At 46.0% G+C, this 12575-nt stretch overlaps 1 protein-coding gene across 1 annotated transcript in view; it reads right to left on the bottom strand.

Annotated features, from left to right (window-relative positions):
• Nucleotides 1–12575, bottom strand: part of PDE2A (phosphodiesterase 2A) — a 224329-nt gene that overhangs the window by 86256 nt on the left and 125498 nt on the right. Inside the window, exon 3 of the mRNA XM_087965919.1 lies at nt 6037–6125. Coding sequence (XP_087822045.1) covers nt 6037–6125 — 89 coding nt within the window. The remainder of the gene's footprint in view (nt 1–6036; nt 6126–12575) is intronic.

The raw sequence follows: 12575 nt of genomic DNA, 5'->3' as shown, positions 1-12575 counted from the left end.
AGGGTGTGTGGCTTGGTGGGCTTGGAAGGGGAAGGATATATTGCACAATCCCCCTTCCCTCCCCTACCCCACTAACCTGCTTTCCAGCTCCGTTCTCCTGGGCAGGGCAACCAAAGGAGGCCCAGCCAATCAGCTATGGGCGCGGCTTGGTGGGTGTGGTGTTCTGTGGGTGTGGCTTGGTGGGCGTGGCTTGGTGGACGAGGCAGAGGAAGGATATACTGCAAAATCCCCCTTCCCTCCCCTCCCCACTGACCTGCTTTCCAGCTCCGTTCTCCTGGGCAGGGCAACCAAAGGAGACCCAGCCGATCAGCTGTGGGCGTGGCTTGGTGGGCGTGGTGTTCTGTGGGCGTGGCCTGGGGGCCGTGGCTTGGTGGGCATTGCAGGGGAAGGAGACTGCAAAATCCCCATTCTCTCCCCACCCCGCCTCACTAACCTGCTTTCCAGCTCCGTTCTCCTGTGCAGGGCGGGGTGTGTGTGTGTGTGCAGGAGGTTGAGTGCTGCCTCTCACATCCCCCCACTAGGCCACACTCACCCAACTGGTCATTAGGTGGTCATGAGACCCTTTTTTGAGTGCCGTTGTTAACTTTGGACGGGCACCAAACGACCCGTTGTAAGTCGAAGATGTCCTGTAGATTTTTATTTTATTTTATTTTTTTTAATCGCCACACAGGCAGGATTTTCTGCAAGAACACACTCGGGTTTTGATCTCCCAGCAAACAAGCAGAGTGAAAACACCAGCTCCGGGTCCGTGTTTGCTTCCCCACCCTTGGGTGGTGCCCAGGCCCACCCAGCGCCATGACGGTTGGGTCAACAAAGAGACGGACCCAGTGCGTATTTTATTTTACGGGACGGGGAGAAAAGCTGGATCCAGATGGGAGCCAGGGCTGAAGCAAGGGACAACACAATAAACAGCCCAATAAACACCACCTCTGTTGCGCCCAGCCCGCGAAAAGAGCCCGTGCTTCACAAAAACCAGGAAAAACTCACTCTAGGGCAGAGGTCTCCAACCTTGGCCCCTTTAAGACGTGTGGACTTCAACTCCCAGAATCCCCCAGCCAGCTAGGATCGAGAAACAGGAAGCAATGATGGCTGGGGGATTCTGGGAGTGGAAGTCCACACATCTTAAAGTGCCCAAGTTTGGAGAGCCCTGCATTAGAACAACCAAAACACACCACACTTCACACTTCTGCTCTCTAAGCCAGTGTTTCTACAATTGTTAAGATTTGTGGACTTCAACTCCCAGAATCCCCCAGCCATATCTGCTTCCTGTTTCTCTCTGGAGGTGGAGGGAGTGGGCCTTCCCATTGTAAGGGTCCCACCGAGATGATCTCAGCGTTGTTACAGGAGCCAAAAACACACATTCCCTTCTTCTCATGTTCACTCTAACCCAGAGGTCTCCAAACTTGGCTACTTTAAGACGTGGGGACTTCAACTCCCAGAATCCCCCAGCCATATCTGCTTCCTGTTTCTCTCTGGAGGTGGGGGAAGTGGGCCTTCCCATTGTAAGGGTCCCACCGAGATGATCTCAGCGTTGTTAGAGGAGCCAAAAACACACATTCCCTTCTTCTCATGTTCACTCTAACCCAGAGGTCTCCAAACTTGGCTACTTTAAGACGTGGGGACTTCAACTCCCAGAATTCCTCAGCCAGAATTGCTTCCCGTTTCTCGATCATAGCTGGCTGGGGAATGCTGGGAGTTGAAGTCCACAAGTCTTAAAGTGGCCAAGTTTGGGGACCCCTGCTCTAATAAGGCCACTTCTGGACTTCAACTCCCAGAATCCCCTAGCCAGCTAGGATCGAGAAACAGGAAGCAATGATGGCTGGGGGATTCTGGGAGTGGAAGTCCACACATCTTAAAGTGCCCAAGTTTGGAGAGCCCTGCATTAGAACAACCAAAACACACCACACTTCACACTTCTGCTCTTTAAGCCAGTGTTTCTACAATTGTTAAGATTTGTGGACTTCAACTCCCAGAATCCCCCAGACATATCTGCTTCCTGTTTCTCTCTGGAGGTGGAGGGAGTGGGCCTTCCCATTGTAAGGGTCCCACCGAGATGATCTCAGCGTTGTTACAGGAGCCAAAAACACACATTCCCTTCTTCTCATGTTCACTCTAACCCAGAGGTCTCCAAACTTGGCTACTTTAAGACGTGGGGACTTCAACTCCCAGAATCCCCCAGCCATATCTGCTTCCTGTTTCTCTCTGGAGGTGGGGGAAGTGGGCCTTATTGTAAGGGTCCCACCGAGATGATCTCAGCGTTGTTAGAGGAGCCAAAAACACACATTTCCTTCTTCTCATGTTCACTCTAACCCAGAGGTCTCCAAACTTGGCTACTTTAAGACGTGGGGACTTCAACTCCCAGAATTCCTCAGCCAGAATCGCTTCCTGTTTCTCGATCATAGCTGGCTGGGGAATTCTGGGAGTTGAAGTCCACAAGTCTTAAAGTGGCCAAGTTTGGGGACCCCTGGACTAAGTCTAAGTGACTTTAAGACAGGTGGACTTCAGTTCCCAGAATTCCCCAGCCAGCCATAAATGATAGAATTGGAAGAGACCAGAAGGATCATCTAAGTCCAATATTTCTCAATCTTGGTGACTTTCAGGCAGGTGGACTTCAACTCCCAGAATCCCCCAGCCAGTATCCACTGGTCTTAAAATTGCCTAGGCCAGAGGTAGGATTCAGCAGGTTCTGACCAGTTCTGGAGAACCGGTAGCGGAAATTTTGAGTAGTTCAGAGAACCAGCAAATCCCACCTCTGACTGGAGATTTTACAGTATCCTTCCCCTGCCACGCTCACCAAGCCACGGCCACAGAATCGGGAGTAAAAAATTTTGAATCCCACCACTGGCATAGGGTGAGAAACACAGCCTTACAAATGTAACAAATGTATTGATCCAGATCAAAGCATAGTGCTATCTGTTACTTCTATTCTATTCTATTCTATTCTATTCTATTCTATTCCAGTCAGGGGTGGGATTCAAATTTTTTAAAAACCGGTTCTGTGGGCGTGGCTTAGTTGGTGAGCGTGGCTTGGTGGTCATGTGACTGGGTGGACATGGCTTGGTGGCCATATTATTGGCTGGGCGTGGCCAACTCAATGTCACTCACATCAAGCCACGCATCTCCTCCCCTGGCTTCTCGTGACTGTGGGGATGCTGTAACAGTTGTAAGTGTGAAAAACGGTCATAAGTCCCTTGTTCCAGTGCCATTGTAACTTTGAAGGGTCACTCCACAAAAGCCAAGTACCAGCAAAGGAGGGGGAAAAAACCTCCAGAGAAGCTCCTGAGACAGGAAGTCTAGTCCTGCCAAGAATGTAATAAGGGTTAACGGATAGGCAGTTTTTGTAAGCAACACCAGAATGTTTCCTTCCTGCCTTCCTTACAGGATTAGCCCTGTAATTTCTTCTAACAACCGGTTCTCCAAACTGCTTAGAATGGTAACAACCAGTTCTAGTGAATAGGTGCCAACGGGTAGAATCCCACCCCAAGTCCATATTCTGTTCTGTTCTGTTCGTTCTTCTTCTTCTATTCCGTTCTATTCTATTCTATTCTATTCTATTCTATTCTATTCTATTCTATTCCTATTCCTATTCCTATTCCTATTCCTATTCTTCTGCTCCCAGAATTACAGAGTCGGAAGGGACCTTAGAGGTTTTCTAGCCCAACTCCCTTGCTCTAGCAGGAGATCTTACATACCATTCGGGACAAATGGACTAGCTAGCCCGATCTTTGTGGTCCCTTCCAGCTCTTATCCCTCAGGACTGGCTGGGCAATTCTGGGAGTTGGAGTCGTCCACCTGTCAGAAAGTGCCCCTCGAGGCCCCCTGAGATCAAGCCGAGTGCCAAAAGAGGGGCGGCCGCGCATGCCAGGGCCGCAGCAGGGCCCCCGAAGACAATTGTAGGTTAACTGCCACCCTTCCTGCCACTGATTAACTAACCTCGGGCGAGTTAATTCGCCAGCTACAGAGCGGCCGCCAAGCACCCAGCAGAGAGGTTTGCAATCAAGAGATGCCAGCCGTGCCCCGCGCAAACCAATCTCTTTATTCTGCACAGAGGCGTGCGTGAAAAGAGAGGCGAGGCCAGACGGGCAGGGGAGTTAGCGAGTGAGCTTATTGTCAGGGATTGGACCTCGTGCAACGAAATTAAATGCGATCTTCAGGGTACGTGACAACGATGAAAATAAAACACAAACGCACTTCCTTCGCATGCGATGCAACTGAATGGAAAACCCCCTGATAGTGCATGAATATTGCACTATAAAATAGAATTCAAGAGAGCTACTGCCCCGGGATAGAAGCTGTTTTTCAGCCTGTTTGTCCTTGTTTTTATTATCATTCTGTACCGTCTGTCAGATGGTAATAGTTCAGAAAAAGGGTGTCCAGGATAAGATGGATCTTTGAGGATGTTTTGAGCTTTCTTAAGGCAGCCGGAGCTATAAAGCTCTTCCAAATTGGGGAGAGGGCAACCCAGGATCCTCTGAGGGGCAATGACATTCACCCTCTGGAGCGCTGTCCTATCTGCCCCTGTGCAATGGGCAAACCACACACAGGTGTGCAGGAAGTTAAAATAGGAAAGCAATGTGAAGTGCTATATAAGTCTAAGTGCTGTTGCCCTTCCTTCCTTCCTTCCTTTTCCCCATTCTTCTTCCCTCCTTCTTTCCTTCTTTCCCCATTCTCCTTCTTTCCTTCCTTTCTTCCTTCCTTTCCTTCCCCCATTCTTCTTCCCTCCTTCCTTCCTTCTTTCCTTCTTCCCCCATTCTCCTTCCTTCCCCCATTCTCCTTCCTTCCTTCCTTCCTTCCTTTTCCCATTCTTCTTCCCTCCTTCCTTCTTTCCTTCTTCCCCATTCTCCTTCCTTCCTTCCTTCCTTCCTTTCCTTCCCCCATTCTTCTTTCCTTCTTCCCCCATTCTCCTTCCTTCCCCATTCTCCTTCCTTCCTTCCTTCCTTCCTTCCTTCCTTCCCTTTCCCCATTCTTCTTCCCTCCTTCCTTCTTTCCTTCTTCCCCCATTCTCCTTCTTTCCTTCCTTCCTTCCTTCCTTTCCTTCCCCCATTCTTCTTCCCTCCTTCCTTCCTTCTTCCCCCATTCTCCTTCTTTCCCCCATTCTCCTTCCTTCCTTCCTTCCTTCCTTCCTTCCTTCCTTCCTTCCTTCCTTCCTTCCTTCCTTCCTTCCTTCCTTCCTTCCTTCCTTCCTTCCTTCCTTCCTTTCCTTTCTCCATTCTTCTTCCCTCCTTCCTTCTTTCCTTCTTCCCCCATTCTCCTTCCTTCCCCATTCTCCTTCCTTCCTTCCTTCTCCTTCCATCCTTCTTTCCTTCCTTTCTTTCCCCCATTCTCCTTCCTTCCCTCCCTTCTTCCCCCATCTTAAAGTGGCCAAGGTTCGGAAAGATCAGTTAGATGATCTCCAGAGGCTCTGCCAAGCTCTACACACCAAAACGATACATACAATGATCCAAATCTTCTGAAGAAATCATCCATCCTTCTACTACACAATAGGCCAGGGATCTTCAAACTGGACAGCTTTAAGACTTGTGGAGTTCAACTCCCAGAATTCGTCCTCCAGTCATGTTAGCTCAGGAATTCTGGGAGTTGAAGTCCAGAAGTCTTTGATTTTTCTCCTTTTAGAGATATATATATGTATGTATGTATGTACTTAGTGTTAATATGACCTTCTTTTCCTTTTTTGAACCAATGACCTATATACATGAATCCCCTTTTATTAATATTATTAAGGCACTGTGAATTAGTATTACCAATACCATGAATAACTGTCAAGTATCCATTGTATGTATTGTTATTTAGTGTACTGTCAAGAAAATGATGTTGAAAGATATTGACGCATCTTCTATTATAGAAATTTTTGTAATTTTTTAAAAAATATTTTGAATTTTTGTAAACGTTTTAATATTTTGAATTTCAATAAAGAATTTTTAATTTTTTTTAAAAAAAGAAAGAAGTCCACAAGTCTTGAACTTGCCAAGTTTGAAGACCCTTGCAATAGGCATTCACACATGCACTGGTGTAGGTGTGCACCAAGCCGAGCCTCACCTGAGCTGGCCCTCCTGTGGAAATTCGTGCGGTGGGTCGCTGCACGTCAGACCAGCTTCCTCATCCAGGAGGTATACAAACACCCTTTCCTGCAACGCAAAGAGGAAGAGGGGAACATTGGATAAATTAAGACTGGTAGTTGCTCCAGGGAGTAACTGGGTATTCATTTACCCAGAAGCCACCTTGGCTGACCTGGGAAACGTTTAGGAAAACTGGATTTCATTCGCTTCGGCTGCAGAATTCAGCAGAAACCACCAGAGGGCAGCAAAGCCACACACAAAACCCACTCCCTTCCACCCCTAGTGGCCATGTGGAATTGTGCAGCCCAACTCTACGGTTCATCAGTTTCAAAGTGGATAAATCCAATAAGGCAGGTTTTTTTTCCAGACAGACAGACAGACAGGAGGGGGTCCTTGACTTAACAACCATTCATTTAATGACGAAAGTTACAGCCGCGTTGAAAAAAGTGAGGTACAGCTGGTCCTCTCCCTTACGACCGTTGCAGGATCCCCATGGTTATGGGATCAGAAATGGGGCATTTGGCAACTGGTAGTCATTTAGGAGGGTGGCCGTGTCCTTGGGGGGTTTCACGTGATGCCATTGGTGACCTTCCCAGCTGCCCAGCAAAGGCAATGGGGGGGGGAATTGGATTCGTTTAAAGACCACGAGATTCACTTAAAAACATTTCTCTCTTTCTCTCTCATCTGTCTATATCTGTCCATCTGTCTGTCTGTCTGTTTATCTCTCTCTCTCTCTCTCTCTCTCCCTCCCTCCCTCCCCCCATCTATATCTATCTGTCTGTCTGTCTGTCTGTCTATCTATCTTCTCTTGCTCTCTTATCTATTATCTCTCTCTTTCTCTCCAATCTATTGTCTAACATCTATCTATCTATCTATCTATCTATCTATCTATCTATCTATCTATCTATCTATCCATCCATCCATCTATCTTCTCTTTCTCTTATCTCTCTTTCTCTCTAATCTATTGTTTGTCTATCTATCTATCTATCTATCTATCTATCTATCTATCTATCTATCTATCATCCATCTATCTATCTATCTATCTATCATCTATCTATCATCTATCTATCTATCTATCTATCATCTATCTTCTCTTTCTCTTATCTCTCTTTCTCTCTAATCTATTGTTTATCTATCTATCATCTATCTATCATCTATCTATCTATCTATCTATCTATCATCTATCTATCTATCTATCTATTTATCATCTATCTATCTATCTATCTATCCATCTATCTATCTATCATCTATCTATCTATCTATCTATCTATCTATCTATCTATCTATCTATCTATCATCTATCTATCTATCTATCTATCTATCTATCTATCTATCTATCTATCTATCTATCTATCTATTTTATCTATCTATCTATCTATCTATTTATCTATCTATCTATCTATCTATCATCTATCTATCTATCTATCTATCTATATCTATCATCTATCTATCTATCTATCTATCTATCTATCTATCTATCTCTATCTATCCATCTATCTATCTATCTATCCATCCATCCATATCTATCTATCTATCTATCTATCTATCTATCTATCTATCTATCTATTATCTATCTATCTATCTATCTATCTATCTATCTATCTATCCATCCATCCATCCATATCCATCTATCTATCTATCTATCTATCTATCTATCTATCTATCTATCCATCCATCCATCTATCTATCTATCTATCTATCTATCTATCTATCATATCTATCTATCTATCTATCTATCTATCTATCTATCTATCTATCTATCTATCATCTATCTATCTATCCATCCATCCATAGCTATCTATCTATCTATCTATCTATCTATCTATTATCTATCTATCTATCTATCTATCTATCTATCTATCCATCTATCTATCCATCCATCCATATCTATCTATCTATCTATCTATCTATCTATCTATCTATCATCTATCTATCTATCTATCTATCTATCTATCTATCTATCTATCTATCTATCTATCCATCTATCTATCTATCATCTATCTATCTATCTATCTATCTATCTATCTATCTATCTATCTATCTATTTATCTATCTATCTATCTATCTATCTATCTATCTATCTATCATCTATCATCTATCATCTATCTATCTATATCATCTGTCTATCATCTATTTAATTATCCAACTATCTTCCCTTCCTCCACATCCATCCATCCATCCTTCTATCCATCCACCTATCATCCATCCATTCATCTATCATCTATCATCCATCCATCAATCTGTCATCTACCTGTCTATCATCTATTTAACTATCCACCTATCTCCCCTCCCTCCCTTCCTCTACATCCATCCATCTATCATTCATCTATCATCCATCCAACCATCCATCCATCCATCTATCTAATTTTTGAAGATGTGCCCATCTACTTCAATAGTGGACAACGTAAAAATAAAATCAGGGCATTAAAAATCAACAATCCACCCTTCCCACAAGTCTTGGCAACGAAAAGTGTGACCCTGAGGCCACAAATCTGTTTTTTCCCCAGCCAGGGAAAATTCTCCTGCTGAGCACAGATCAATAGCTCCGTTGAGCTGCAGCTATCAAAAAAGGATTTTTATCTATCTTGTACTGTGCAAAATTGCATTGTTAGAGAGAAGCGGCTCGGAGCGGAAAAATCATAACAATTGACGGCGACTTCTATTACATTCCTCGAAGGGAACACAATTTGTGCGAGCACACACTTTATTGTTGTGCCGTATTATTCGAGCCACAAACAGTACCAGCCACAAACATGGGGAAGATGGCAAAATAAATGGAAGAAATAAAATAAGGACAGAAGCTTTTACAAGGATTCCAGGCCCACAACGGAAAACTTTGAAAATATCTCAAATGGTGCATCAGTTGAGTGTCCCAATCTTGGCCAACATGTCTGAGATGGAGAAGGAAAGAAAAGACAGAGAAAGACATAGACAGGAAGGAAGGAAGGAAGGAAGGAAGGAAGGAAGGAAGGAAGGAAGGAAGGAAGGAAGGAAGGAAGGAAGAAGGAAGGTTGAAAGAGGGAGGGAAGGAGGAAGAAGGAATGAAAAGACAGAGAAAGAGATAGACAGGAAGGAAGGAAGGAAGGAAGGAAGGAAGGAAGGAAGGAAGGAAGGAAGGAAGGAAGGAAGGAAGGAAGGAAGGAAGGTTGAAATGGGGAGGGAAGGTGGGAAGGAGGGAGGAAGAAAGGAAGAAGAAGGTTGAAAGAGGGAGGGAAGGAGGAAGAAGGAAGGAAAAGACAGAGAAAGAGATAGACAGGAAGGAAGGAAGGAAGGAAGGAAGGAAGGAAGGAAGGAAGGAAGGAAGGAAGGAGGAAGGTTGAAATGGGAAGGGAAGGTGGGAAGGAGGGAGGAAGAAAGGAAGAAGAAGGTTGAAAGAGGGAAGGAAGGAGGAAGAAGGAAGGAAAAGACAGAAAGAGATAGAGGAAGGAAGGAAGGAAGGAAGGAAGGAAGGAAGGAAGGAAGGTTGAAACGGGGAGGGAAGGTGGGAAGGAGGGAGGAAGAAAGGAAGAAGAAGGTTGAAAGAGGGAGGGAAGGAGGAAGAAGGAAGGAAAAGACAGAGAAAGAGATAGACAGGAAGGAAGGAAGGTTGAAAGGGAGAGGGAAGGTGGGAAGGAGGGAGGGAGGAAGGAAGAAAGGAAAGAAGGAAGGAAGAAGGTTGAAAGAAGGAGGGAAGAAGGAAGGAAAAGACAGAGAAAGACATAGACAGGAAGAAAGGAAGGAAGAAGGAAGGTTGAAAGAGGAAGGGAAGGTGGGAGGGAGGGACGAAGGAAGGAAGAAGGTTGAAAGAGGGAGGGAAGGAAGAAGAAGGAAGACAGAGAAAGAAATAGGAAGGAAGGAAGGAAGAAGAAGGGAGGGAGGGAGGAAGGAAGGTTGAAAGTGGGAGGGAAAGTGGAAGGAAGGAAGGAATTTATGTATTTATTTATTCATTTAGAAATTCCCTCTCTCCCTCTCTAAGGAACTCCAGGTGCGGGTCCCCGACTTACAACAGTTCATTTAGTGACTAAAGTTAAAACAAAACTGAAAAAAGGGACTCATGGCTGTTTTCACACTTATAACCGTTGCAGCATCCTCCCTGGGGTCATGTGATTGAAGTTCAAATGCTTGGCGATCGACTCACATTTATGACGGCTGCATCCCCTTTCCGACAAGGAAAGCCTGTGCGAGGAAAAGCCATTTTCACTTAACAACCGTGTTCCTAACATAACAGCAGCAGCGATCTGTTTAACCGCGGCAAGGGAGGCCATAAAACGGGGGGGAGACTCACTTCACAACCGTCTTGCTCAGCGACGGGAATGTTGGGCTCAGCTGCGTCACGTAAGTTGAGAACTGACTCCCGGCCTTTCTGAGACACGTTTGACCTGTCGGTTTTTGCGACTCTTACGCTCTCTGCTATCGCTCTGCTAAGCAACGAACCATCCATATTTGGTAAAGAAAATGGATCAATCTTTATACAGATTGACAAGAGTTGGAAGGGACCTTGTAGGTCATCTAGTCCAACCCCTCCCCCCCGCCCAAGCAGGAGACCCTACATCCTTTCTGAGAAACAGGTTGGTTTCTCCAAAATATGACCTACCCTGAAAGTAAGTCCTACCTTGATTTTTTAACACATGCACCCAATATAAGCCCTACCCCCCCAAAAAAAATAAGCCCTAATTAAGATTTCCACCCACTGGAATGGATACCCAGACAACAGGATGTTTATGAAGCACTAAGAAATGTAGCCCGTTTCCGAGAAAATATGACCTACCCTGAAAGTAAGGCCTGGCTTGATTTTTTTTTTTACACGTGCACCCAAAATAAGCCCTAATTAAGATCCCGCCCACTCCAGAGTGGATGGGTAAAAATTAAGCTGGAGTGAGGATGCAGGGGTGGTGGAGTTGTCCTACTACTTACCTTCGGACAGGTGTAGCCAGGCCTCGCACACCCCGACACCTGCCTGACCGGCCCATTTCTTCTGCAGCCGGCAAGGCAGGCCAGGCTTTCCTGAAGGCCTCTGGAGCTGAGAACAAAGCTCTGGATCGATCCTGAGCTCTGTTATATCGCTTGCAGAGGCCTTCAGGAAAGCCTGGCCGGCTGCAGAAGAAGAAGTTCCTGAAGGCCTATGAGAGCGAAAAGGAGGCTGGGGATGACGCACGCAAGTGAGGTTAGTCAGTAGATGAACTTCCTCCGAAAATAAGACCTGGTGCCTTTTTTTGGTGGCAAAAAATTATAAGACAGGGTCTTATTTTCAGGGAAACACACAGTATACAAGCCATCTCTCTCTGGAAGAGGCTAAATCGTGGTGGGGAGTTGTCCTCCTCCTTCAGAAGTCTTCATAGAGACCATGGATGGTCATAGGACAGAGATGCTGCAGTGGGCCCAGCCCTGAGCAAAGGGGCTGGATTACATGACCTCAAGGGTTCCTTCCAACCTTGTGGTCCTTCCATCCCTGCCTGGAGATCCAAGCAGAACCTCATTGGATGCAAATTGCTCCTTTTCTTGCCAGGAGTCCATGGTTCCTTGTCCTATAAGGCTGCTGTATATTTCTTACTGGTTTGTCTTTAATTGTTGAGCTGAGAACAAAGCTCAGGATCGATCCAGAACTCTGTTATGGGCCGCAGAGGCCTTCAGGAAAGCCTTGCTGGCTGCAGAAGAAGAAGAAGAAGTTCCTGAAGGCCTCGGAGAGTGAAAAGGAGGCCGGGGTGACGCACACAAGCGAGGTTAATCAATGGATGACCTCCCCCCAAAATAAGACCTGGTGCCTCTTTTGGTGGCAAAATAAATAAATAAATAAGACAGGGTCTTATTTAGTTTCCTAGTATAATTCTGTTTGCTTATTTAGTCTCCTATATGGCTATCCCTAAGGATTGTATCTTAGGATTCTCGATTCTTCCGTGCCAGAGACAAATTCCTCATGCGTCCCATCACGCTTGGCCAATAAAAGAGCTCTACGTCTATTCCAATGCCTGAAATAAAGGAAGCGACCCACTGAAGAGAGTGTTAGGAGGGGGGGGGAGGCTTGGACTAGATGACCTTGAGGGGGCCCCCTTCCTTCTAGAATTGCAGGCTTCTCTTGAATTCCCCTGGGGAATTCCTCTGCTCATTTGACTCCTCTGGCTTCACTTATTGTTGGCCTTGGCTCCCTCCGGGCTGCTTCCCGCTGATTCGAAATTGAGCTGCAATTATTTGGATTAGCTCTTTTGGCTTCCTGGCCTGGTTGGGCGTGAATGAAGGCAGAGGCCAGCGGGCCCACGCATGAACCCAGGAAGGGACCTGCCACACCATGCTTCCTGGGCCAAGGCTACACCCTTGCCCATCTCTGGAACGACTGCCAACGCCTCTGGCACTGGGCACCCCGTGGCTCCCTTAAAAAAATAAAATAAAACCCACAGGCCCGGAGCTGGCCAAAGGACGGGAGAGGCGGCTGTTGGCGAGAGATGCCGCCACCCAGCACCAATTAGTTCCCCTTTCGAGCCGATTTCAAGGTGCCGACGGTGCCAGCCGCCCAGCCCAGGGGATGCTAATGGCCCAGGGCCATTA

This window comes from Notechis scutatus, chromosome 5, assembly GCF_049901735.1.
Source record: "Notechis scutatus isolate UNSWTSFEM ecotype Mainland chromosome 5, rNotScu1.2, whole genome shotgun sequence".
In the NCBI taxonomy this organism is placed as follows: domain Eukaryota; kingdom Metazoa; phylum Chordata; class Lepidosauria; order Squamata; family Elapidae; genus Notechis; species Notechis scutatus.
Note: the sequence above shows the minus strand (reverse complement) of the source record. Positions and strands in the feature narration are given on the sequence as shown.